Source organism: Dermacentor albipictus, chromosome 5, assembly GCF_038994185.2.
Source record: "Dermacentor albipictus isolate Rhodes 1998 colony chromosome 5, USDA_Dalb.pri_finalv2, whole genome shotgun sequence".
Taxonomy (NCBI): Eukaryota; Metazoa; Arthropoda; class Arachnida; order Ixodida; family Ixodidae; genus Dermacentor; species Dermacentor albipictus.
In genome coordinates, this window is record NC_091825.1 from 152,721,104 (window position 1) to 152,748,660 (window position 27,557).

Genomic DNA, 27,557 nt, shown 5'->3' on the forward strand with positions numbered 1-27,557 from the left:
AGGCATCCTCGAGCGATCGCTTTTGCGATTATTTACGTGCGATTTTGCGTCTTGGCTTCGGATGTGTCGCAGGCCATTTGTTACGCTCTGCAAAGTAAGATGCCCAGTCGCGCGAAATCTCGCAAAAGTGATCGTATTCCAGAATACAGCTGTATATTTTCAAGCTGGGAACACATAAATGGACCGACTACGCCGAGAGCGCGACGGCCAGACCGGCCGCTGACATGCTGGTAGCATGTTTACGTTTATCCCGTGACCACATGTCCAAGTGTTGAATTTTGCAAACTTCGGGCAGCTTCGGGTTGTCTCAGGATCCCACCTCACGTTGCCTTCCCATCAGGACCGGCACTAGCTGGCTGCCGTCTCGCTGCCAGCGGGCTGCCAGAACTCCGAAAATCGAAGAAGCCCTATGCGTGGAAGGTGGAAGGCCTGACGCGGAACATCAGTGCGAAGACGGAACACGCTGTGACGTCACCAGTGCGAAATCCTTTGCATGAAGTGAAAGCGCCACAGTCAGATTGACAATGATGATGGACCAGCTTGAAAAGATTTGAAGTGTCGTTGTTGCGGGTTGGCCTAAATATTTGCTAATGTTGCTGCATAATATGAACTACACAAGTTTTTATCCATTTTTTTACAGTACTCAAGCTATTTCAAAAGTAGCCAAAAAAGTAGCCAAGTAGCCAAGGCATTTTTTCCCCGCCAACAGCCTCAAAAAGTAGCCAATTTGGCGCAAAGTAGCCAAATCTGGCAACCCTGCTTACAACGCATGCTTTCTACTATATCAAAGCGTGATCAGGACAGGCAGGGAGCAACAATGCCTTCCTGTCTGACTTCGTTTGAGATCGAGCGCATGCCGTAGCAAGAAAGGCCAAACCTCAGCGCCGGCACCCGTCCGTTCCTTCGTTTCAGTCCTTCGTAGTATAATTCGGCGGCGAGTTTTCACCATTGCTTTGTGCGAGTGAAGGCCACCATTGGCACATTGGCCTGCGCGGTCGTTTACGTCACATTCCCGAGCGCGTCTAAAAGAAGCGCTTCGTTTTTAAATTAAAATAAAGGTGTCCAAACTTCACACAGTGGTAATGGCCACTCGTTTCGCCTGGGTGTGCGAAACGTACAAGCATGTTGAAGGCAAAATAACCTCTGTTTGCCGTAGTCCAGTGTCGCAGTCATCGCCACGTGCTGCACCGTGCCTTAATCCTTCGGCAGCGGCGATAAGAGGGAAGAAACAAAACACGCTGGCGTAAGCTGTCGCAGCGTTCTCTTAACCACTATACGATTCCGGACATCCTCGTATCGAGTAACGTCGAGGCCGAGCATGCGCGACGGACGTGTCTTTACGTATGCAAACCGGTATATCGCCTGGAGCTCCTGCCATCGTCTACGTTGTTCTAGTTTTCACTAACGACCACCTCCTTCCCATCTTCCAGCAAGGAAGGCGCATGCATGCCGTTCCGTGATCCTTATTGCCGAGAAGTCCACGCGGGTGTGAAAAGAGCACAGTGGCACGACTATAGTAACAGCGCAGTGAGGCAATTTGTTATTTTTTGCATTGCAGACGCGTACCTCTTTCCTGGCAATGTTTCGCACGCTTTCCCTGTGCTTAAGTCATCCCTCTCAGCCCCGAACGAGACCGACGAAGGCCCCACGCACGCCATCTGCGTAGCTATACGCCGAGAGCGGACTCGGGCGTCTGGTCGTCGGCTGCATGCGCTCCGGCGCCGGTCGCTGTGCTTTCCTTCGTTTCCCGGTCGTGTTCGATATGCGAACACGCAGCGCTGTGGCCGCACACTCGTCTTTCCCACGTTTTCTGGTGGTAAAGTTTATGTACCACCAGAATACTCAGGCATTTAAGAATGTGTTTTAGATTTCTGCAATACATATATGTTTATATAAAACGCAGAAACGTTTTCTGTTTTTCGGTAAGCAGCCGTCGAACCGATTTAAATGAAAAAATAATTGCATTCAATAAGAAAAGTACACTTTGGTGTCTGTTGGTAACGAACACTTCATTTAGGCCCCTAAAATTGTTTACATAAATTGTCGAGAATCAGTAAATTTTACTGAATGCAAGTAATAGCTTTACTGAGTGGATGCCAAGGGAAAACAATCGTATTCGAGAGTGTCGAATAGGCGTGATGAGGTTAGTTGAGGGAAGGGAAAATTAATAGCTGAAAGGCAGAGAGAGTAACCAGTATAACTGACCGGTTGGGTATACTATGTAGTGGTGGGAAGGAAACGGCAGAAAAGATGAGGAGCAAAGAAGGGAAATATCATCTGTACGTAGAAACATGACAAGTGCGCTTGACAATGGTTATAGTCATTCGTCCAGTCTCGGTGGGTTCTTCAAACACTTTAGTGCCGTTAATGTAACTCTGGTTGACGTCGGCTGGAACGAAGCTACAAGGATGTTACCGCCCGTGAGAAGCCGTTCGTCAAGTTTTAAAAAAATATATATATGAGGTTTCACGTGCCAATTGATTATGAGGCACGCCGTAGTGGAGGACTCCGGAAATTTCGACCACCTGGAGTTCTTTAACGTGCACCGAAATCTAAGTACACTGGTGTTTTCACATTTCGCCCCCATCGAAATGCGGCCGCCGTGGCCGGGATTCGATCCCGCTACCTCGTGCTCAGCAGCCCAACACCATAGCCACTGAGCACCCACGGCGGGTTGTTCGTCAAGTTTGTCGTGCTTGGCTCAGAGCGCTGTCTTTCGCGCGCCGAAACAGACACATCCGCAAAGAAGGTGCAAAATTTGTCTCTTTGCACGCTCAAACTTCGCATTCGGGACTTCTGGCTGTTCCGATGAGGAAAGAGTAGGCGTTTTTGAACGATGCTCCAAGGCACTAGACGACGCCTTAGAGTTGTAGGTCACGTCATTGTAAGCCGTGCGAAAGGAGGAGCTTCATGTGATGATTCAGTGAACGAAGGCCCTGGTTTGTAAAGTCCGCTGAATTTCATTGGGCCAATGTATAAGTTTGTAGGCGAAAAACTTGCGGGCCTATACGATGGAGTCGACGATGTGCAGAACCTGCAAAGGTACTCATACACTCACTTGGTTCGATGTATCCTAGATTGTAAACCTCTGACTAGAATCGTCATTAAAATGTCTACGTGAAGGCTGGTGTCATCATTCTTGCCGCCCTCCGTTCGCCGCACTGTCCAAGCTTTCAAAACGCGTGTCTCAGCAGTGCTGCTAGCAGGAGCGCGGCCTTCCTGGTTAGAGACGTGCGTAAAAGCATGCCTACGAAACTTTGAACATCGCCGGGAGAGGCAGTATGCAAAGTTTCGTATGCCATGGAACTGCAACGAACCTAACAGGCTAATGATGATGGTGGTGGTATTCTGCGAAGTTAACGCTTCCTTTGAAAGGAGGTAGTAGAGAAAAGAATATAATAAAGACCCGATTTCCCAACCGCGAAAATGGGCGCTTACTGTGAAGCTGACGTCAAGGTGGCGTTCAGTCAAACGTCAGAAGACAGGGGGCGTTCATTTCTCGCCATTGTTTCTCGTCGTCCAGTCCATCTGGAACGGTAATGTGCGCCACAATTCGCGTAATCTAGCGAGTGAAACAGCTCGGGTAGCGGCTTTCGTGCCATAAGCCTAATGTCCCTGCTGTCGGCCCCTCGCGGTGATTTAGGAGCCCGTGAGCTGTCATTCGACGGCGCCGACTATCGCAGTGCAGAGTAGGATGCCCCTGACAACACCGAGTGAAACAAAATAAAAGCACTACTGGAGTGCTTTCTTTAAATCGCCGAAAAATTGCCGCGCGACTAGCCGCTCGAGGCACTTTGCGAGCATTAGCGAGCTCCTTTCATACTTGAAAAAAAAAAAAAAACACTTTTATGTAGCACGTATCGAGCAACAGAGAGCTGTACCGGGAGCTTTTCATGTCGCTCTGCAATTTTCTCATTGACACTTTTCATATAACTATAATATTTGAGAAGTTGGTTAATTAATTGCGACTAGTTATGTTATTAGGCGGAATGCAAAAAAAAAAATTAATCTGAGTGTCTCCAAGCGACGGCAAGCAACATTACCTAGGTTCTGTCCAGCTACGTGGCATTTGCATATTCTTAAAGTTTGGCAAGTTACGTGGGACACTCGGTATATGCGTCACCCTTTCCTTGTGGTGCTTCTCTCTTCTTCTTTTTTTCTTTTGTTTATGTAAAGATTACTGCGATGCCATGTGAGATGGAGGCTTTAAAGTAACGCCGGCTTGTACGCTCAGCGAGAGTTCCCGCCCTTCCAAAGCCGCAGAATCGCGGGTGGGCGGGTATACAAGGGACTGCCTGTGCAGAGCGCGAGACATCAAGCTGCGTCAGTGACTTAGAAATTAAGTGCTGGATCATATACATTATTTACTGCATGCATAGTGTTCTCGGCTTATTTTCTTTTTAATCTGTGCCAGCAGCCGTCCAACATCTCAACTTTCATAACTTCTCTAAATGACGCAGTGGGAACTTAGAAGGTTTAGGTGACGTATAGTTGGCTTGCGTTGACGTAATCATGGCCGCCATTCCAGGGTGCTAGCACGTCGTGTCACTGTGTAAACAAGAAACGTGGCAGCACGACAGACGCGTACTGCAACGAGCGATAAATCGATAACAATGGTAATTCCGTGAAAAACAGTCACAGTCAGAACGCGAAACGATGCGCGCGTGATGATATGGTGCGCTCACGTCATCGTGGCCGTCATGCTTTGGTACTAGAACGGTGAGAAGCTGCGTCCGTGACGTCTTATACTTCTATCTATACTTGAGGTCCCAGCTAGCCTCCGTTTGCACTGGGCACTTCGACTATAGCGCACTGTGTTAAATGTTTACACAGCCACTGCTTAATTAGACTGTCGGAATTTATTTATTTATTTATTTATTTATTTATTTATTTATTTATTTATTTATTTATTTATTTATTTGGTTTGGCTTGGTTTAGCGTAGCAAATAACAACAAAAGCTTCGAGAGATGCGCTAGTACGGGGACCTTAAACTAATTTTGAAGCGTACGAATTTTCGCTGGTTTGTTCATGATTTGAGCAAAAACAGCGCTGTGTATATGTATGTGCTTTGTATATTGTGTACCACTCTGCAAGAAAAACAAAAAAGACGGAACAGGAGCATGCGTAGAAGTAATGTGGAAGGGAATCAATCGATAGGAAGGATACCTCCTTCGGGAGGAGGGAAATCGGAGGGAGTGCATGCACCGCTACCTTCTTGAGTGTCGAAGCTTTCTGACATCAGTCGCGCGCGCTCACCAAAGTATTTTGACACATTATTGTGCAATCTTTAAAAAGCGGCTCACAGTGACGTTCAACGCCATGCAGTGACAGGTTGCTATCTCTAGATTGCTTACTGACTTTATTTGTTTGCGCGTGCGATCATTCACACAATGCCCCGTTTGTCTGAAATATATAGAAACGCCAGCAGGAAAGAGGAATCTAGTAGTCATTGCAACGGCACTTAAACAACCGTAGTCTAGTTAGTGTGTGTGTGTGTGTGTGTGTGTGTGTGTGTGTGTGTGTGTGTGTGTGTGTGTGTGTGTGTGTGTGTGTGTGTGTGTGTGTGTGTGTGTGTGTGTGTGTGTGTGTGTGTGTGTGTGTGTGTGTGTGTGTGTGTGTGTGTGTGTGTGTGTGTGTGTGTGTGTGTGTGTGTGTGTGTGTGTGTGTGTGTGTGTGTGTGTGTGTGTGTGTGTGTGTGTGTGTGTGTGTGTGTGTGTGTGTGTGTGTGTGTGTGTGTGTGTGTGTGTGTGTGTGTGTGTGTGTGTGTGTGTGTGTGTGTGTGTGTGTGTGTGTGTGTGTGTGTGTGTGTGTGTGTGTGTGTGTGTGTGTGTGTGTGTGTGTGTGTGTGTGTGTGTGTGTGTGTGTGTGTGTGTGTGTGTGTGTGTGTGTGTGTGTGTGTGTGTGTGTGTGTGTGTGTGTGTGTGTGTGTGTGTGTGTGTGTGTGTGTGTGTTAGCAACTTTTCTTGGTCTTCGTCTTCCGAGTGACTTTTCGGCATATGCTTGCCAGCCTATTTTGGGCTGTGAACGACAGCCGAGCGCATTCCCGGCTAACAACCTTCCTTAAATTGTTCGATGTCCTGTGCACGTACGGAATTACCGCAACATATTGCTGCAAGCGGCTACCCGGCTGAGTGTCCCCGAATTCTTGCTTTTGAAGTCAGCTGTGAGGCACTCAACGATATATACTCGTCAAAAGCTTTAAGGCTTGCGTATACTCTGCACGTTTCAGCCTTTCTACTTGAGATGTGAAGCTTGGTCTCACTGCGGAATCAGGGCCGCTTTTATGCACGCTCTTGAGGTCTCCCGCTAAATTTTCTTTGAGTGAACAAAGGTGTACGGAAGAAAGCGCTTGCGAGAGCGGGGTCGCCTACCGCCAGCATATGTGATTATCTGAGGAAAAGTATATTCCAAATCTAAAAACAGCACCTTATAGTCCGACGAAAGTTCAGTGGTCAACCCTACGGAATTTCTGCACATGTGTTAACTCGCACCTCGGTTCCCGGCTTCGATTTCGCGCGATTTCCTGCTTAGTGGGCCACTGATATATAGCCACTGGAGTCGCCGCGGCGGTGATTAAGCTTTTGAACGCTTTGCCATTTAAACGTGACTCGCCACGTGTCTAGGTGGCCGCGACTAAAGTTAAAGCCATAAAGCTGCGCATGCGCCGACGGTAGGACGCCCCGCTACCACGTCACTGCGGCGATGGTACCCCAGTCTGACGGCGCTTCGCGCGCCTTGTGCATCGCGTTACGATAAAACCCCTTCTGCTTATCGTCAATAAAAGCCGAGTGAAAGCGAATGTCAGTCACAATTTTTCGCGACAATGCCGAAAAGCTCCCTTTTGTGAAAGAGACGTAAGCTACAGACTATACGCGCAAATGGCACGCGTCGTTTCGCGGCTCGGCCCGCTCCACATCGCTGCCTCGAGTTCAGCCCTGCGCCGCATGCAGTGCGCGCGGTCCTGCCGCCGCGTGTCGGTCATCACTCGCGGACAGCTCCGCTACTCGCGCGCAGAACAATGGGGCTGTAGAGCCATCGTCGCGGCACGCTTCGCATTGTTTCCACGCCAAATGTGCCGCCTGCGGGGCAACGTGCGGCGGGCAGCCTCGATCAACTCGCCACGCGCCCAGCACGCGCTCCAGCAAAGAGGGCCGACGCAGATGCTACGCAGCCGAACGGGCTGCACGCTCGTGCGGGCGAGCTACGATGGGGCGCGCACGTGGCGAGAGCGAAACCGTGTTCGCTCCCGTGCGTGGAACGGCGTAGAGCACGGTGACGGCATTTAACTTTGCCGCTCACCCCGCGCTGTATGCTGCGTCAAAGCATCGTATTCTCGATATTATGTTTCTCAAAGCTTGGGGTTGAAACGCAGGCAAGTGCGCTAATTCAAATGTTCGGTGTTATTAGTGCGACTGCCACGAGCGAAAGTGCTTCGAGCGGCCAGTCGCGCGGCAATCTTACTGTATTCGCGGGCTTCTTTCACACTCGGAATAAACACTTTTCTGTAGCACGTACTGAGCAACAGAAAGCTATATCGGCAGTTTTTGATGTTGCTCAACAAGTTTCTCATTGACACTTTTCATCCAATGATCTAATTGCCTTGGTTCTGTTTATCTACGTGACATTTGCATATTTTTAAATCTTGGTGCATGATAGTTGGAACATCCTGTATATTGAACACGGCGTGGTCGGCTTTCTGTTAACTGTCGATAAACCTTTCTGCAAAAAATACTCGAGTGAACTCTGGCGCTGCCACCTTTCAGCTACTGTTAGAATGAAGGAGTAGTACGTGGATATGTCTAATTTCCGTGTTTGGGGCATCACAAGTCCTTTTGCCATTACTTGTTCAGCTTTACCTTTCTAAATTTCCAAGCAATCATGTAGTTATCTATGCAAAACGTAGGGTGTTTTATTTAAGCTGCGCCATAACATTATATTTGAGTAAAAGTTTATTAATAATAACCACTGCTAATTCGTTTTCTAAGTTATCCACAACTGAAAAATCACTCAAGCGTATCAAAAACGCTACTGTAGACTATGAATTAAGTTTTCCGTGCTCAAGCTCAGTAGTTCGCGGTATGAGACTTAGCGTATCATCAATTATATGTTGTGCATTAGAGGTCTTACATGGTCTTACATAATCTTAACTGAAAGAAGAACACGTGCACAGTATTTCCTCGTCATGAAATAGCAAAACTGCAGCTAATCCTTGCAAATTGTCCAGCACGTTTTTGACACCCTTCGACTCAGCATCGACGTAAACAAATTTTCGAGCGTTCACCAGGTTGCCACTGTGGCCGAAGTTACGTCAAACAGGGGGCGTCAAATAGGAATTGGAAAGAAAGAAAAAAAATAAAGGTAAAGAACAAGAAAAAAAAAGTAAGAGGAAGGGCGTTCCAATTGGAGGCGTTCACACGGGCCGATGAATCTCAAGAAGCACAGTAGCTCTTGCACGGCCTTCCGATGCTATGTTGAGTCCCGTCGATGTAACATTGACCGAGGCCGGTCGCCCAACTGGTTGAGCACAACCGAAAATGATTGTCTCTGCACACTGCACGTACTGCAGGTACTTGCACAGAACATGACGGATTGTTTACTATTTGCCGCAATGGCCACAAGCTGCGGTGTCGGCCATCTCTATGCGGGACGCGTGGACATTGGTCAATGCGGCGCCCAACCATAGCCTGCACAAAATGGTCGCGTTCAGACAGTTACTGCGCTGCACTTTACCCCATGTTTTTCCTTCCCAAACCAAGAATCTCTCTCTCTCTTCGGGGGAAGTCTTGGTGAAGTCGAAGCTTAAGGTTGGTTCCAGGGTGTGTAATCGGGCATTCATGAAATGTAGCTCAAAGACTGAAATACGTCAGCTATTCAAGGCGAGCAATCTGTCGAGCCTGTACGCAGCTTTTGTTGAGCTGAAAATAGAGGCCGTCGTATACGCAGAGAGACCGGTCGTAAGTCAATAGAGCTGCAAGAAGATTTCGCAACGTTATAGCGCACCCTGACCAGTCCCATAGTGGCGACAGTAATCTCGGGCAGGCTTTCCGTGCCGGCCTGTCAAGAAAGTGGAGTGCGTCAGCCTCACGAAGTGGAACTTCGCTCGCCTTGTGCAAATGCCGTGCAGTGATGCCTCCGGCTCGCTCGGGGGTCAATGCGGTAGGACGCTCGACGGTCAGGCGTGACGCAAGGCGCGTGACAGCGGTGCGTAAAGTCGATGGAACGGCGACGAGCGGAGTATTCCCAAGAAGGGTGCCTTTGTGGTTCGCTCTCGTTAAAGCTCGAGGCACGTTCTGCATCATGGAATCAATAAAGTGATAAAAGTTTAGAGGGACGTGCTTGAGAGCGGACGTGCGTTTGAAGCTTCTATTTGCTCTTCGTGCCTATTTTTAATTCTCCCTTCAGCGTCACATGACATTTCGTTTGACCGCGGTCGTAACGAAGGCCATCAGAAAAGTGCTGCAATCATTGTGCACGGCGTTGGTCGAGAGGCGCCCAGAGATCTTGGAGCCCCATCTTTCATTCCCCCCATCCCACTCCCATGTGTAGGGTAACAAACCGGTTAAGCTAAACTGGTTAACCTACCTGCCTTCCTTCTCCACTTTTTCCTTCCTTCCTTCCTTCCTTCCTTCCTTCTTCCTTCCTTCCTAGGCACCCACGTTCGCGCTCGGACTCCAGCCGTTCCCGGTATTATATATATATATATATATATATATATATATATATATATATATATATATATATATATATATATCGAAACCTCAGTCTTGACGCATCGTCGGCACCTGTGCCGTAGAGCACCTTTCTTTGCCTCGTGTTTTGCGCCATTGAAAATGCTGATGCCTGCAGCGGTAGCTTAGTTGCTATGACGTTGCGCTGCTGAGCTCGACGTTGCGGGTTCGAACGCGGTCGCATTGCGATGGTGGGAGACCTGCGAAAATTGCTCGTGCACGTACTGAGATTTAGGCGCATGTTAAAGAACCCCAGTTAGTCAAATTTAATTCGGACTGCGGCGTGCCCCCTAATGCATATCGTGGTTTTGGCACAAAAAATATCAGAGAAAAAAAAACAGATTTTATTAGTATTTTCTCTGGTGCTCGCATTGTCTGTGCGTAGTCGGATCCGAGCGTCCGCATTGTCTGCTTGATTGTGCGTTCTATCGCGGGCTGTACGTCATTTTTCCATTCAAATATGTGTGAAATGCAGATATTATGCTCTTCTTGGGCAGCCACTGAATTGATGTAAATTAAGTTCTGATGGAATATGGCAGCGCACTTCGAAACAAGGTGCACAGAGTGAACAAACATGAGCGCTGCGTTTGCTCGCTCTGTATCACGTCCTTATTTCGAAGTGCGCTGCTATATTCCATCATAATTGACAAACTATAGTCCACCACTAAGTATGAACCAAAATCTTTTCCGTTTTAACGGAGAAGACGAAATCTCGTACACCGACTGTTGCTGGCAAAATTTTGATTTTGGGTTTGAAATATTGTGAAAAAGTTATACAAAATTATTGAATTTCATAAGAGCTGGGACGTTAAGTTTACAGCTCTTTGACTTCTCACCGAAGAACAGGTGTCGATTTAGGGAGAACCGAGTAATTCTGCAAACGGTGTCTCTTAGACCGGCTAAGGCGGATAAGTCTGACATGCTATTTTACATTTTACATGTACTTGTTACTCTGACTACGTGAGTTTTGCTGAACTAGCATTCATTATTTGTTCCTGTGCTTGATAGAATACTTAACGTATCGATTTTGTCCACCTTAGACGGCCGTAATAGGCACATCTCAATGAATGGGGATTGTGGAGTTATGAAGCTGCGTAATCTTTCGGTGAACATTCGGTGAACCGGTGAAAAGTTTGAAGAACTAGGGAGGAATCCGGCTCGAGACAATTCAGCTGTTTGGTATGTAGCGCACGAGATGCGGCTTATACAGCATGTCGATTTAGGGAGAAGGGGGAAACGACGTGCCGGTGTGGGGGTCGAACCGACAGCCGGCACATTGAATTGTTGAGCAAAATAGCATTATTATCGTTATTTTTAGTGTTATATATATATCTCTCATTTAGCATTATATTTGAGATTATATATAGATCGTGTATGGTGCCAGCCAACGGGTCACGCCCAGCTCGACCTTGCGTCGTATTTGCGCCGCGATGCACGTCCAGTTCCGGCAGTCGGCACGTTGGAAGTGCATGCTCTGACGCCTGTCCCGTGCGGAATACTTCTGTGTGCTCGAACCGATGGAGCCCGGTGCTCGTTCCTCTCTCACGCTGCGCAGTGAGCCGGGGATGGAGGTCGAGCAGCAGCCGGTCGGCGACCCCGCGGGCGCCGCGGGCGGCACGGCGCCGGCCTTCGACGCCTTCCTGCAGACGGGTCGCACGGGGCGTCGTAACGCCCTCCCCGACATCCTCGAGGAGGGCGCCACTAACGTCAGCACCGCGTCCCTGCCTTGCTCCTTCCAGAAGCTCTCGTGCAGCGGTAAGACGCGCGCACATGCGCCCGCGCTGTGTGTGTGGCCAAGCGCAGCGAACGCGGTAGCGCGGGAAAAAAAAAAAAAACTGACTGTCACTTTTGCACGCGCTACAGAGGATCCGGAGCCTGTGCGCACGCGAGACATTCATTAAATTATTTTGACATTCTATTCAAATGCGTTGTTACTTTTATATTAGGTGTTTTCTCTTGCTTTTCTCTTCACTTGTTGTCTTTTTCGATCGCCTAGACATCGCCACTGGGTCTGCGTGGTAAATGGCACGTTAGAGCTGTCGTGGCAAGTATGTATGCATACCATTAATGCACATACGCAGGTTCCTTGAAGGATTTTTTTTAACACTGTAATCGACGAGGATAGGTGTACATGGGCTTGTATAAATGGTGCCTTCTAGTTTCTTGTAGCGCAGGCAGAATGAGAGGGACACGGAAAGTCAGATTAGACAAACACACGGCGCTAACTCTCAACAACAGATTTATTTCCTGTTCTCGCAGGTGTACCTATACTCATCAAAATGTACTCATCAAATGAGGGCCCGGAGGGGGGGTGGGGCGAAGGGATGCGGAACGACGAAAATAAAGGGGCAGAAAGCACAGGTACGAAACAAAACGCAGGGTTTTTTCTTCTTTTTTTTTAAGGGTCACTTGAACGCAGGAAGCTCAGGAGCTCATTGATCATCATCTTTCGTTCCGACAGCGCCCCAGGAACGTTTCCTCCCAAAGCGGGCTGTTGTCGGCACAAGCGACAACATTTCTGTAGGCGCAGGCAACTACTTTATCGTCTTTGTCGAAAAATTGCCATATTAAGGCCTGCTCCAGTCCATACGCATACACAGCAAAGAATATATCTTCGACAGCATGTATTGTCGAAGTTGACAATGACACAGGCGGGCGCTGTTGATCAAGGCCCGTTGGCGGAGAGACAGCAGTCTTGATAAAACGCTGGCATAGAAATGTTGCTCAGTGGTATAGTTTAAAATAAAATGTCAGGGACGTATAAGTGGCTTTTATTTCTAAGGCTTTTCAAAGGAGAATTACTCGCAATAACTCGTTGGTGTAAAAATTTTGACGCCGTGGGGGAGGAACGCTATCAAGGCACGTTCGTCGTCATACACGTCAACGTGTCTTGTACGTCAAGTTAGATAGCCCTCGTTGCTAGAACGAATGCTTGAACACAACCGTAATCCTGAAGAGCTCCTGCTAGTGACGTACGGAAGGGGTGAAGTCAAACGGAACCAACCAATGCGTTGGCTGTGAGAATCTTCACTATCCTTCCTTTCAGGTTATATTAATCGCCAGGAAACTTTCGAAAAGCTGTGATCGAGTATTAACCACTGTTTTCGCCAAAATAGGTGCCTCTGAAGCTAACTTTGACTGAATGCACCTGCAAGCTCATTCACACGCTGTCATAAATTTTTCCGGGATGTAATAATTTTTTTAGCATCCATTTTGAAACGTGGTGATGACTTTTGCCAGTGACGGCGTCAGCTGAAACTGCGACTGAATCTTCCGTTTTTCAACCTCTATCACGCGACAAAACGGCGGCAACGGTGACGTCGTCGCTTGACATCCCAGACTTCGACGTGTTTTAGTGAAGTTTGTGGCTAACCTTTTCTAGTGAATATGTGAACTACGGAAAACTTTAGCTCGTGTTAAGTACTTGACGAGGATTTCTTATGTGTGTTTATCTGATGCGCAATATGACATTCAAACTGACACATTGTCAGTAAATTACTCATTGCAAAGGTGGTTAATTACTTTTACTAGTTAGTGCATTAGAAAAAGCGAGCAGTGTACTTGCGAGTACGATAAGCAACTAGTGGAAACGCACATCAAATTACGTTAGCTCAAAACTCCCAACTTTTTTTTAATCACGTAAACTTCGTTTCTTCTTCCTTTCTTCTTTTTTTTTTTTGGGGGGGGGGGGCAGCGTATACGTATATGCCGCCGTTAGCTTTATATTAAAACTTCGATATTTCCGCGGTTTTTCCTGGTTGGCGGACGGCGATCTAACATCGTAGAGGGTGACAAAATTGAATGTTAGCGAGTTAAGAGCGGGGATAAGTTCAAATATGGCAAATATGGATTTTTTTCCTGCTACCATTGAAATATGTAACGCTTTGCCCCGGGAAATTATTGGCATGGATAGCGTAGAGGAATTTGTGGAGAGGATAGAAGAATACCTTCTTATGCTATAAGACATTGATGCGTTATCTTGGTTATATTATGTCTACTTATGTATTATGCTTACTTATGAGGCTTACGTTTTGTTTGTTATCGGTTGTATAGGATGTTGTGTCGATTGCTGTTGTATCGGTTATGATCACTGATGTATAGTTGATGCATTGTACTCCTGCGTGTACCGACCCGTCCACTCCCTGTAATGGCCTGTATAAGGCTGACAGTATTTTTCAAATTAAAGAAATAGAGAGAGAGGGATCGAGGCGTGTGATTGGTTGACGCAGGCGATGATGTCATGCACATATGAGTAGGCACGGGAGCAGAAAAGAGGTGAGAAGGTTCTCCACTTGAGAAATGCAGCTGGGTAACCGGAAAGCTATCGGTGACTTTGACAATCATTTTCGACGGTTTCTTTCGGAGTACATTACTTTATTTCTGTTTTGTCATGCAGACCCGTCACCGAACACCAACTCCGCAGAATCGTCAACGGACAAGCCTTCGACGTCGCAGGGGCCACCCAAGTCCTAGTGTGCCTGCCCCTCGAACACAGGAACTAAGGTGTCTGTGTTGGTGAAAACGTTGTTCCCCATGAACTGGCCCTCCGGCCAGGGCTGCTTCAAGAAGTCCCCAGCCACACCCACACGGCAGGGCGGCCCTCGGCGAAATTCTCATTCGCACGGATTGCTGGTAGTGTCGCTGTTACGCGCTTAATGTTTGCTCTGCACTCCACTTATGATATGCCCGTTTGATACAGCGCAGCTCGAGAGAAAGAAAAAAGCAACAGTATCTGGACAATGTGAACCACTAAGCGGCTATTTCGTGATGTCACACCAGCGGCAGTGTACGCGTAAAGACCCGAATAGCATTCCTGAAAATGGGACTCTACAAAACAGGCCTGCGTTCAGAATCTGGCAACTCTTCGGACACTCGTGCTTTTGCGTCTAGTTCATAAATTCTAAATTTGGAAGTAAAGATCAAAACGCAGAGATCTTGCGCACCCCATGTATGCGCAGCTATGTATGGCAGCGTGTTGGGCATACGTGCTGAAGTGTTCGCTGTGCGCCCCCTTTGTTAGGTGCAGCGTGCTCCGATCCGATCGTTTTCTCATTGCTAAACGCCTCGAGTGTGCTGCCTTTTTGTTACCAGCGTCTACGTGCAGCTCTCACTAATTTGTGCAGGTTTCCACGTAATGCACCTTCCTTAAAGTTCCTCTTTTCCTCAACACGCGCAGTCATGGCAAGGCAGCTTGACACGTCGTACACTTGCCACGGAGTGAGCCCTTCCTTAATGCACTTTTATATTTATTTATTTACTCGTTGTTCGTAACTAAATGTCGTCCGTAAGCTTATACCAGCGCGAGCTCTTTGCTTCGGCTTTCGGGTCGGACGGCTCCGGCCCTGCGCCGCAGCGCGCGTGCGTGCAGCTCCGATCGTGTCAACTGATCCCGATTCGGTAGCGCCTGCGGCAAGCCTTGTTTTTATTTTAGTATGCGTGCGTAAATACAAAAATAGCCCGTTACGCGTGGTGTATGTGTACTTTTCCGAACTGTCTCGTGATGTTATCGCGAAAGCGCGTGATCGCGAACCCAAATCGCGACGTTTTGTGGCATTAGTGATACGTGACCGACTTTCCTTTAATGGCGGACGTGTTGCGCGGGCGGGGGAAGCGCCAGAGAAGCGAGGCGAAAAGAAAAGTAAAAACGCTCGCCTTGAGGTGCTCTTCGTCTACAGAGCTTGTTGAAGGTTCTGGTTGTGTTTTGTACACAGAGAAACGAGAGAAATAAACTTTTCAGTCTATACGGCGGTTTGTGCTCATTGTCAGTCCATCCAGCTATAGACATTCCACGTTAAAGGGATACCGAAGAGAAAAAAATAAGGTTAGCTGCATCAGTAAATTACCCTTGCACAATAGGCCGCCCATAGTTGAAGGTCTCACGCCAGCTCGCCCTGACGGTGTCTTTTCCGGCCCGGTTAACTTGTTTATCGGCAAATGTAAACTACATAGTGTTCTAAAAGAACCAAAGACTAAATCTGTGAGCGCGCCGTGGTTGCTCAGTGGCTATAGTGTTGGGCTGCTGACCACGAGGTCGCGGGATCGAATCCTGGCCGTGGCAGACGCATTTCGATGGGGGCGAAAACACCCGTGTACTTAGATCTAGGTGCACGTTAATGAACCCCAAGTAGTCGGTTTCTTCACTACGGCGTGCCTCGTAACCGGAAAGTGGTTTTCGCACGTAAAACTCCATAATTTAATTTTTTTTTATCTGTGAGGTCACACTGATGTATAGGCACCTTGGTATCGACGCGAAATATTTAAAAAATGTAACTTTCAGCTTAGTTCTCTCTGCTAATAACCAACCTGTTTTCCGCGAAGGTAGTAAAATGCTGTATCAGTCTAAAGTGATAAAGTGTTTGTCTTTATGTAGTGTCCTTTTAATGTTGTTGTCGTATAATATGTTCTGTAATACAAAAAAACTGTGCAGATCTCACGCGCTGTAGCAATCAACGGTACATGAAGCACTTCCCAGGCAGTTGGCCATTCTGCACTCTTTGGGGTTCTGCAAAGTGTTACCAAACGGTCCAACGTTATTGTGAATGCTGTGTGTGTGTGTGTGTGTGTGTGTGTGTGTGTGTGTGTGTGTGTGTGTGTGTGTGTGTGTGTGTGTGTGTGTGTGTGTGTGTGTGTGTGTGTGTGTGTGTGTGTGTGTGTGTGTGTTTCTCCGGCGAAGACACGTTGCAGCGTGTTTCGTTGCACGACTCGAGACGACCCTGAAGGCGGTGCAGTCTGACACAGCGCCTCAATTAAAGTTCGCCAGGAGGGAAGGAGAGAAAGTGGCGCGCTCTCACTCTTATTAGTAACTTGATATGCGACGGGACGCATGACAGTGGTAAAAATGATTTTCACTCAAGCATTTCATTCTCGAGTCAGTGGCTGAAAGGAAACTGGCGCGGGCGTGTGTGGCGTGGGGATGTAACAGACATCAAGATAAAATGGCAGTCGCCTTTGAGCAGCGCGGTGGTCGGCCGCGCTGCTCAGCTCAGAACTACAAGACCAACTTTGGTTGTACAGGAGCAGCAGCTCTCATTGGCCATCTAGGAGGCCCCAGGCGCGGGCCTCCCAATCGCCGGATTCCAAATAAAGTTATCTCGTTCGTGTGATCTCGCTCGTGTGATCTCGCTCGTGCATGCTACTTGCGATACTCGTCAGATGTCTGAACGAGCTAGCTCGCGTTGGCACGAAAGAAGCATGCGTCTGATCGTGACCTAATGGTAACAGCATCGGGCTGTTACCATTAGTCTGTGACGCAACACAAGAAAACTAGAAGCATTTTTCACTTAAAGGAGTGACCAAATTGGTGGCATAGGTCCGGTTGAAACTCGCTTTGGTCGTACATGTCCTTCAAGTAACCAATCATTTGAGCAAACTGAAATTTCGGAGTAACGATCGAAGACGCGCATGTTAGATGAGGCTACATACCTACGCACGGTAAAAGCGAATGATAATCTTATCACTGTTCTTCGCTCGTGCAAGCCAGTACTTTGAGACGATTGGCCCGTGCGTCACGTGGCATGGCACTCCGCTTATAAAGGCGAGTTCGTGCCACTTCCGTCCCCTTGCCGTTGTCGTCGCGCACAGTTTCACGCCTTACACGGTGCATGTTCCACCCTCTAGTAACACTTGCAGAACGCGAAACGATAGTAGATAGCTGGCTACCTTCAAAATGCTTCGCATAACGATTCCCGCAGGGAATGGGATCTGCTTTTGAAAGGTTACTAACCTCATCGAGCCGAGTTTCGCCGTCGCCATCAATTTGACCTTCATTTGACTGCAGCTGCGCCGTAGCCTTGGCAACGCTTCACGTGACTCGCCGCGCCGAGCTCTGGCGCCGCCGCCGGCTTGGCGCATGCGCTCTGCGCAGCTGGGTCGCCGCCTGACCACGTGACTCGCCGCGCGCCTGGCTAAGAGTGTCGCGCTCGCCTAGTCAGTGTGAAGAGAGGCCGGGCTAGGCACCGTAGCCGGGCCGTCTTCTCTGAGCGTTGCGCAGGAGCGGGAGGCTTTGAGCCGTCGTCGCCAAGCGGCGTCTGACCACCCCGCGGATATCGCCTAGCCAGCTGCTTCACTGAACAGGGTCCGCAATGCAACAGATCGCACCGTCAAGATCAATGGAGCGACCGCGTTCGCGCCCTGTCCGTTTGTGCTTCGACGCTGCGTATGATCGCGGCGTCTCTCTGCATGTTTAGCACCTGCGCTTTCCCATGTGGCGCAACAGGCGTCGCACCGTCGAACGATGTGTGTCTACCCAAGCCTCATCACAGTCATGTCTAGCCACCGACCTAAGCACAGCCGTCATACCTGGCTTACCAATTATTGTATACCTTAGTATAACAATTACAGCTAAATCAAAGTTTAACCAAGTGAAACCAAGCTTTCGCTTTGCATATCCAGGCTTAGCTAAGCTAAGCCGCAGCCAATTTTTTATTGTACAAACAATGCTATGGAATAAAAAAATTATGTAGATCCCACGCACTGTGGGAATCGGTGTTATGCGAAACATTGTGCAGGTTTCTGGAAATCCAGCATTATTTGGGGCTCCGCAAAGCGACACCAGGTGGACCAGTGTGTTAGTGTAAATTGAATAGTTGTGTGAGGGTCGCGAGCAGTGGCGTAGCTAGGTCGTCTGGCACCCGGGGCCCATAGGTCTTCTGTCACCCCCCCCCCCCCGGTGTAACCGGCGGAAAGGGTGTCTTCAGGCGTATATGACACCCCCCCCCCCCCCCCCCGCCACTGGCCCCTTGCACCCGGGGCCCACGGCCCCCCGGCCCCCCCTGTTGCTACGCCACTGGCTATAGGCTTACCGTTCTTTCATTTTTCAGAGAAAATTATTCTCCGCTTATTCGCTTATTTATCGCGTAAATCGGCATCAGCACGTGCGTGCGAAGTGATCCATGCAAAGAACGAGCACTTTCAAGGGAGTTTATTGGACCTGCCCAAAACAATTATTTCCCTGGGCTATAGGCTTACCGTTTTTTCATTTTTCCGAGAAAATTATTCTCCGCTTATTCGATTATTTATCGCGTAAATCGGCATCAGCACGTGCGTGCGAAGTGATCCATGCAAAGAACGAGCACTTTCAAGGGAGTTTATTGGACCTGCCCAAAACAATAATTTCCCTGGGCTATAGGCTTACCGTTTTTTCATTTTTCCGAGAAAATTATTCTCCGCTTATTCACTTATTTATCGCGTAAATAGGCCTTAGCACGTGCGTGCGAAGTGATCCATGCAAAGAACGAGCACTTTCAAGAGAGTTTATTGGACCTGCCCAAAACAATAATTTCCCTGGGCTATAGGCTTACCGTTTTTTTCATTTTTCCGAGAAAATTATTCTCCGCTTATTCACTTATTTATCGCGTAAATAGGCCTTAGCACGTGCGTGCGAAGTGATCCATGCAAAGAACGAGCACTTTCAAGATAGTTTATTGGACCTGCCCAAAACAATTATTTCCCTGGGCTATAGGCTTACCGTTTTTTTTCATTTTTCCGAGAAAATTATTCTCCGCTTATTCACTTATTTATCGCGTAAATAGGCCTTAGCACGTGCGTGCGAAGTGATCCATGCAAAGAACGAGCACTTTCAAGAGAGTTTATTGGACCTGCCCAAAACAATAATTTCCCTGGGCTTACCGTTTTTTCATTTTTCCGAGAAAATTATTCTCCGCTTATTCACTTATTTATCGCGTAAATAGGCCTTAGCACGTGCGTGCGAAGTGATCCATGCAAAGAACGAGCACTTTCAAGATAGTTTATTGGACCTGCCCAAAACAATTATTTCCCTGGGCTATAGGCTTACCGTTTTTTTTTCATTTTTCCGAGAAAATTATTCTCCGCTTATTCACTTATTTATCGCGTAAATAGGCCTTAGCACGTGCGTGCGAAGTGATCCATGCAAAGAACGAGCACTTTCAAGAGAGTTTATTGGACCTGCCCAAAACAATAATTTCCCTGGGCTTACCGTTTTTTCATTTTTCCGAGAAAATTATTCTCCGCTTATTCACTTATTTATCGCGTAAATAGGCCTTAGCACGTGCGTGCGAAGTGATCCATGCAAAGAACGAGCACTTTCAAGAGAGTTTATTGGACCTGCCCAAAACAATTATTTCCCTGGGCTTACCGTTTTTTCATTTTTCCGAGAAAATTATTCTCCGCTTATTCATTTATTTATCGCGTAAATAGGCCTTAGCACGTGCGTGCGAAGTGATCCATGCAAAGAACGAGCACTTTCAAGAGAGTTTATTGGACCTGCCCAAAACAATTATTTCCCTGGGCTATAGGCTTACCGTTTTTTCATTTTTCCGAGAAAATTATTCTCCGCTTATTCGATTATTTATCGCGTAAATCGGCATCAGCACGTGCGTGCGAAGTGATCCATGCAAAGAACGAGCACTTTCAAGGGAGTTTATTGGACCTGCCCAAAACAATAATTTCCCTGGGCTATAGGCTTACCGTTTTTTCATTTTTCCGAGAAAATTATTCTCCGCTTATTCACTTATTTATCGCGTAAATAGGCCTTAGCACGTGCGTGCGAAGTGATCCATGCAAAGAACGAGCACTTTCAAGAGAGTTTATTGGACCTGCCCAAAACAATAATTTCCCTGGGCTATAGGCTTACCGTTTTTTTCATTTTTCCGAGAAAATTATTCTCCGCTTATTCACTTATTTATCGCGTAAATAGGCCTTAGCACGTGCGTGCGAAGTGATCCATGCAAAGAACGAGCACTTTCAAGAGAGTTTATTGGACCTGCCCAAAACAATTATTTCCCTGGGCTATAGGCTTACCGTTTTTTTCATTTTTCCGAGAAAATTATTCTCCGCTTATTCGCTTATTTATCGCGTAAATCGGCATCAGCACGTGCGTGCGAAGTGATCCATGCAAAGAACGAGCACTTTCAAGAGAGTTTATTGGACCTGCCCAAAACAATTATTTCCCTGGGCTATAGGCTTACCGTTTTTCCATTTTTCCGAGAAAATTATTCTCCGCTTATTCGATTATTTATCGCGTAAATCGGCATCAGCACGTGCGTGCGAAGTGATCCATGCAAAGAACGAGCACTTTCAAGGGAGTTTATTGGACCTGCCCAAAACAATAATTTCCCTGGGCTATAGGCTTACCGTTTTTTTCATTTTTCCGAGAAAATTATTCTCCGCTTATTCACTTATTTATCGCGTAAATAGGCCTTAGCACGTGCGTGCGAAGTGATCCATGCAAAGAACGAGCACTTTCAAGGGAGTTTATTGGACCGGCCAAAAACAATAATTTCCCTGGGCTATAGGCTTACCGTTTTTTTCATTTTTCAGAGAAAATTATTCTCCGCTTATTCGCTTATTTATCGCGCAAATCGGCATCAGCACGTGCGTGCGAAGTGATCCATGCAAAGAACGAGCACTTTCAAGGGAGTTTATTGGACCTGCCCAAAACAATAATTTCCCTGGGCTATAGGCTTACCGTTTTTTCATTTTTCCGAGAAAATTATTCTCCGCTTATTCACTTATTTATCGCGTAAATAGGCCTTAGCACGTGCGTGCGAAGTGATCCATGCAAAGAACGAGCACTTTCAAGAGAGTTTATTGGACCTGCCCAAAACAATTATTTCCCTGGGCTATAGGCTTACCGTTTTTTCATTTTTCCGAGAAAATTATTCTCCGCTTATTCGATTATTTATCGCGTAAATCGGCATCAGCACGTGCGTGCGAAGTGATCCATGCAAAGAACGAGCACTTTCAAGGGAGTTTATTGGACCTGCCCAAAACAATAATTTCCCTGGGCTATAGGCTTACCGTTTTTTCATTTTTCCGAGAAAATTATTCTCCGCTTATTCACTTATTTATCGCGTAAATAGGCTTTAGCACGTGCGTGCGAAGTGATCCATGCAAAGAACGAGCACTTTCAAGAGAGTTTATTGGACCTGCCCAAAACAATTATTTCCCTGGGCTATAGGCTTACCGTTTTTTTCATTTTTCCGAGAAAATTATTCTCCGCTTATTCACTTATTTATCGCGTAAATAGGCCTTAGCACGTGCGTGCGAAGTGATCCATGCAAAAGAAATAGGCTTACCGTTTTTTTCATTTTTCCGAGAAAATTATTCTCCGCTTATTCGCTTATTTATCGCGTAAATCGGCATCAGCACGTGCGTGCGAAGTGATCCATGCAAAGAACGAGCACTTTCAAGGGAGTTTATTGGACCGGCCAAAAACAATAATTTCCCTGGGCTATAGGCTTACCGTTTTTTTTCATTTTTCAGAGAAAATTATTCTCCGCTTATTCGCTTATTTATCGCGCAAATCGGCATCAGCACGTGCGTGCGAAGTGATCCATGCAAAGAACGAGCACTTTCAAGGGAGTTTATTGGACCTGCCCAAAACAATAATTTCCCTGGGCTATAGGCTTACCGTTTTTTCATTTTTCCGAGAAAATTATTCTCCGCTTATTCACTTATTTATCGCGTAAATAGGCCTTAGCACGTGCGTGCGAAGTGATCCATGCAAAGAACGAGCACTTTCAAGAGAGTTTTATTGGACCTGCCCAAAACAATAATTTCCCTGGGCTTACCGTTTTTTCATTTTTCCGAGAAAATTATTCTCCGCTTATTCACTTATTTATCGCGTAAATAGGCCTTAGCACGTGCGTGCGAAGTGATCCATGCAAAGAACGAGCACTTTCAAGAGAGTTTATTGGACCTGCCCAAAACAATTATTTCCCTGGGCTATAGGCTTACCGTTTTTTTCATTTTTCCGAGAAAATTATTCTCCGCTTATTCACTTATTTATCGCGTAAATAGGCCTTAGCACGTGCGTGCGAAGTGATCCATGCAAAGAACGAGCACTTTCAAGAGAGTTTATTGGACCTGCCCAAAACAATAATTTCCCTGGGCTTACCGTTTTTTCATTTTTCCGAGAAAATTATTCTCCGCTTATTCACTTATTTATCGCGTAAATAGGCCTTAGCACGTGCGTGCGAAGTGATCCATGCAAAGAACGAGCACTTTCAAGAGAGTTTATTGGACCTGCCCAAAACAATTATTTCCCTGGGCTATAGGCTTACCGTTTTTTCATTTTTCCGAGAAAATTATTCTCCGCTTATTCGATTATTTATCGCGTAAATCGGCATCAGCACGTGCGTGCGAAGTGATCCATGCAAAGAACGAGCACTTTCAAGAGAGTTTATTGGACCTGCCCAAAACAATAATTTCCCTGGGCTTACCGTTTTTTCATTTTTCCGAGAAAATTATTCTCCGCTTATTCATTTATTTATCGCGTAAATAGGCCTTAGCACGTGCGTGCGAAGTGATCCATGCAAAGAACGAGCACTTTCAAGAGAGTTTATTGGACCTGCCCAAAACAATTATTTCCCTGGGCTATAGGCTTACCGTTTTTTCATTTTTCCGAGAAAATTATTCTCCGCTTATTCGATTATTTATCGCGTAAATCGGCATCAGCACGTGCGTGCGAAGTGATCCATGCAAAGAACGAGCACTTTCAAGGGAGTTTATTGGACCTGCCCAAAACAATAATTTCCCTGGGCTATAGGCTTACCGTTTTTTCATTTTTCCGAGAAAATTATTCTCCGCTTATTCACTTATTTATCGCGTAAATAGGCCTTAGCACGTGCGTGCGAAGTGATCCATGCAAAGAACGAGCACTTTCAAGAGAGTTTATTGGACCTGCCCAAAACAATTATTTCCCTGGGCTTACCGTTTTTTAATTTTTCCGAGAAAATTATTCTCCGCTTATTCGCTTATTAATCGCGTAAATCGGCATCAGCACGTGCGTGCGAAGTGATCCATGCAAAGAACGAGCACTTTCAAGGGAGTTTATTGGACCTGCCCAAAACAATTATTTTCATGGGCTATAGGCTTACCGTTTTTTTCATTTTTCCGAGAAAATTATTCTCCGCTTATTCGCTTATTTATCGCGTAAATCGGCATCAGCACGTGCGTGCGAAGTGATCCATGCAAAGAACGAGCACTTTCAAGAGAGTTTATTGGACCTGCCCAAAACAATTATTTTCATGGGCTATAGGCTTACCGTTTTTCCATTTTTCCGAGAAAATTATTCTCCGCTTATTCGATTATTTATCGCGTAAATCGGCATCAGCACGTGCGTGCGAAGTGATCCATGCAAAGAACGAGCACTTTCAAGGGAGTTTATTGGACCTGCCCAAAACAATAATTTCCCTGGGCTATAGGCTTACCGTTTTTTCATTTTTCCGAGAAAATTATTCTCCGCTTATTCACTTATTTATCGCGTAAATAGGCCTTAGCACGTGCGTGCGAAGTGATCCATGCAAAGAACGAGCACTTTCAAGAGAGTTTATTGGACCTGCCCAAAACAATTATTTCCCTGGGCTATAGGCTTACCGTTTTTTTCATTTTTCCGAGAAAATTATTCTCCGCTTATTCGCTTATTTATCGCGTAAATCGGCATCAGCACGTGCGTGCGAAGTGATCCATGCAAAGAACGAGCACTTTCAAGGGAGTTTATTGGACCGGCCAAAAACAATAATTTCCCTGGGCTATAGACTTACCGTTTTTTTCATTTTTCAGAGAAAATTATTCTCCGCTTATTCGCTTATTTATCGCGCAAATCGGCATCAGCACGTGCGTGCGAAGTGATCCATGCAAAGAACGAGCACTTTCAAGGGAGTTTATTGGACCTGCCCAAAACAATAATTTCCCTGGGCTTACCGTTTTTTCATTTTTCCGAGAAAATTATTCTCCGCTTATTCACTTATTTATCGCGTAAATAGGCCTTAGCACGTGCGTGCGAAGTGATCCATGCAAAGAACGAGCACTTTCAAGAGAGTTTATTGGACCTGCCCAAAACAATTATTTCCCTGGGCTATAGGCTTACCGTTTTTTTTTCATTTTTCCGAGAAAATTATTCTCCGCTTATTCACTTATTTATCGCGTAAATAGGCCTTAGCACGTGCGTGCGAAGTGATCCATGCAAAGAACGAGCACTTTCAAGAGAGTTTATTGGACCTGCCCAAAACAATAATTTCCCTGGGCTTACCGTTTTTTCATTTTTCCGAGAAAATTATTCTCCGCTTATTCACTTATTTATCGCGTAAATAGGCCTTAGCACGTGCGTGCGAAGTGATCCATGCAAAGAACGAGCACTTTCAAGAGAGTTTATTGGACCTGCCCAAAACAATTATTTCCCTGGGCTATAGGCTTACCGTTTTTTCATTTTTCCGAGAAAATTATTCTCCGCTTATTCGATTATTTATCGCGTAAATCGGCATCAGCACGTGCGTGCGAAGTGATCCATGCAAAGAACGAGCACTTTCAAGAGAGTTTATTGGACCTGCCCAAAACAATAATTTCCCTGGGCTTACCGTTTTTTCATTTTTCCGAGAAAATTATTCTCCGCTTATTCACTTATTTATCGCGTAAATAGGCCTTAGCACGTGCGTGCGAAGTGATCCATGCAAAGAACGAGCACTTTCAAGAGAGTTTATTGGACCTGCCCAAAACAATTATTTCCCTGGGCTATAGGCTTACCGTTTTTTTCATTTTTCCGAGAAAATTATTCTCCGCTTATTCGATTATTTATCGCGTAAATCGGCATCAGCACGTGCGTGCGAAGTGATCCATGCAAAGAACGAGCACTTTCAAGGGAGTTTATTGGACCTGCCCAAAACAATAATTTCCCTGGGCTATAGGCTTACCGTTTTTTCATTTTTCCGAGAAAATTATTCTCCGCTTATTCACTTATTTATCGCGTAAATAGGCCTTAGCACGTGCGTGCGAAGTGATCCATGCAAAGAACGAGCACTTTCAAGAGAGTTTATTGGACCTGCCCAAAACAATTATTTCCCTGGGCTTACCGTTTTTTAATTTTTCCGAGAAAATTATTCTCCGCTTATTCGCTTATTAATCGCGTAAATCGGCATCAGCACGTGCGTGCGAAGTGATCCATGCAAAGAACGAGCACTTTCAAGGGAGTTTATTGGACCTGCCCAAAACAATTATTTTCATGGGCTATAGGCTTACCGTTTTTTTCATTTTTCCGAGAAAATTATTCTCCGCTTATTCGCTTATTTATCGCGTAAATCGGCATCAGCACGTGCGTGCGAAGTGATCCATGCAAAGAACGAGCACTTTCAAGAGAGTTTATTGGACCTGCCCAAAACAATTATTTTCATGGGCTATAGGCTTACCGTTTTTCCATTTTTCCGAGAAAATTATTCTCCGCTTATTCGATTATTTATCGCGTAAATCGGCATCAGCACGTGCGTGCGAAGTGATCCATGCAAAGAACGAGCACTTTCAAGGGAGTTTATTGGACCTGCCCAAAACAATAATTTCCCTGGGCTATAGGCTTACCGTTTTTTCATTTTTCCGAGAAAATTATTCTCCGCTTATTCACTTATTTATCGCGTAAATAGGCCTTAGCACGTGCGTGCGAAGTGATCCATGCAAAGAACGAGCACTTTCAAGAGAGTTTATTGGACCTGCCCAAAACAATTATTTCCCTGGGCTATAGGCTTACCGTTTTTTTCATTTTTCCGAGAAAATTATTCTCCGCTTATTCGCTTATTTATCGCGTAAATCGGCATCAGCACGTGCGTGCGAAGTGATCCATGCAAAGAACGAGCACTTTCAAGGGAGTTTATTGGACCGGCCAAAAACAATAATTTCCCTGGGCTATAGGCTTACCGTTTTTTTCATTTTTCAGAGAAAATTATTCTCCGCTTATTCGCTTATTTATCGCGCAAATCGGCATCAGCACGTGCGTGCGAAGTGATCCATGCAAAGAACGAGCACTTTCAAGGGAGTTTATTGGACCTGCCCAAAACAATAATTTCCCTGGGCTTACCGTTTTTTCATTTTTCCGAGAAAATTATTCTCCGCTTATTCACTTATTTATCGCGTAAATAGGCCTTAGCACGTGCGTGCGAAGTGATCCATGCAAAGAACGAGCACTTTCAAGAGAGTTTATTGGACCTGCCCAAAACAATTATTTCCCTGGGCTATAGGCTTACCGTTTTTTTTTCATTTTTCCGAGAAAATTATTCTCCGCTTATTCACTTATTTATCGCGTAAATAGGCCTTAGCACGTGCGTGCGAAGTGATCCATGCAAAGAACGAGCACTTTCAAGAGAGTTTATTGGACCTGCCCAAAACAATAATTTCCCTGGGCTTACCGTTTTTTCATTTTTCCGAGAAAATTATTCTCCGCTTATTCACTTATTTATCGCGTAAATAGGCCTTAGCACGTGCGTGCGAAGTGATCCATGCAAAGAACGAGCACTTTCAAGAGAGTTTATTGGACCTGCCCAAAACAATTATTTCCCTGGGCTATAGGCTTACCGTTTTTTCATTTTTCCGAGAAAATTATTCTCCGCTTATTCGATTATTTATCGCGTAAATCGGCATCAGCACGTGCGTGCGAAGTGATCCATGCAAAGAACGAGCACTTTCAAGAGAGTTTATTGGACCTGCCCAAAACAATAATTTCCCTGGGCTTACCGTTTTTTCATTTTTCCGAGAAAATTATTCTCCGCTTATTCACTTATTTATCGCGTAAATAGGCCTTAGCACGTGCGTGCGAAGTGATCCATGCAAAGAACGAGCACTTTCAAGAGAGTTTATTGGACCTGCCCAAAACAATTATTTCCCTGGGCTATAGGCTTACCGTTTTTTTCATTTTTCCGAGAAAATTATTCTCCGCTTATTCGATTATTTATCGCGTAAATCGGCATCAGCACGTGCGTGCGAAGTGATCCATGCAAAGAACGAGCACTTTCAAGGGAGTTTATTGGACCTGCCCAAAACAATAATTTCCCTGGGCTATAGGCTTACCGTTTTTTCATTTTTCCGAG

The 27,557-nt window shown here is 46.1% G+C and overlaps 1 protein-coding gene across 5 annotated transcripts in view; it reads left to right on the forward strand.

Annotated features, from left to right (window-relative positions):
- The window catches only part of LOC135902392 (uncharacterized), a 553,623-nt gene extending 538,151 nt beyond the window's left edge, over nucleotides 1-15,472 (forward strand). For 3 of the 5 annotated variants that reach the window (XM_070539204.1, XM_070539202.1, XM_070539205.1), the window contains 2 exons: nucleotides 11,285-11,484; nucleotides 14,126-15,472. In XM_070539204.1, the coding sequence (XP_070395305.1) occupies nucleotides 11,295-11,484; nucleotides 14,126-14,202 (267 nt within the window). In that variant the 5' untranslated portion in view covers nucleotides 11,285-11,294 and the 3' untranslated portion in view covers nucleotides 14,203-15,472. Of the gene's footprint in view, nucleotides 1-11,284; nucleotides 11,485-14,125 lie in introns of those variants that run through there. The other 2 variants (XM_070539206.1, XM_070539201.1) reach the window with 1 other exon arrangement.
- Nucleotides 15,473-27,557: the final 12,085 nt, after the last annotated feature.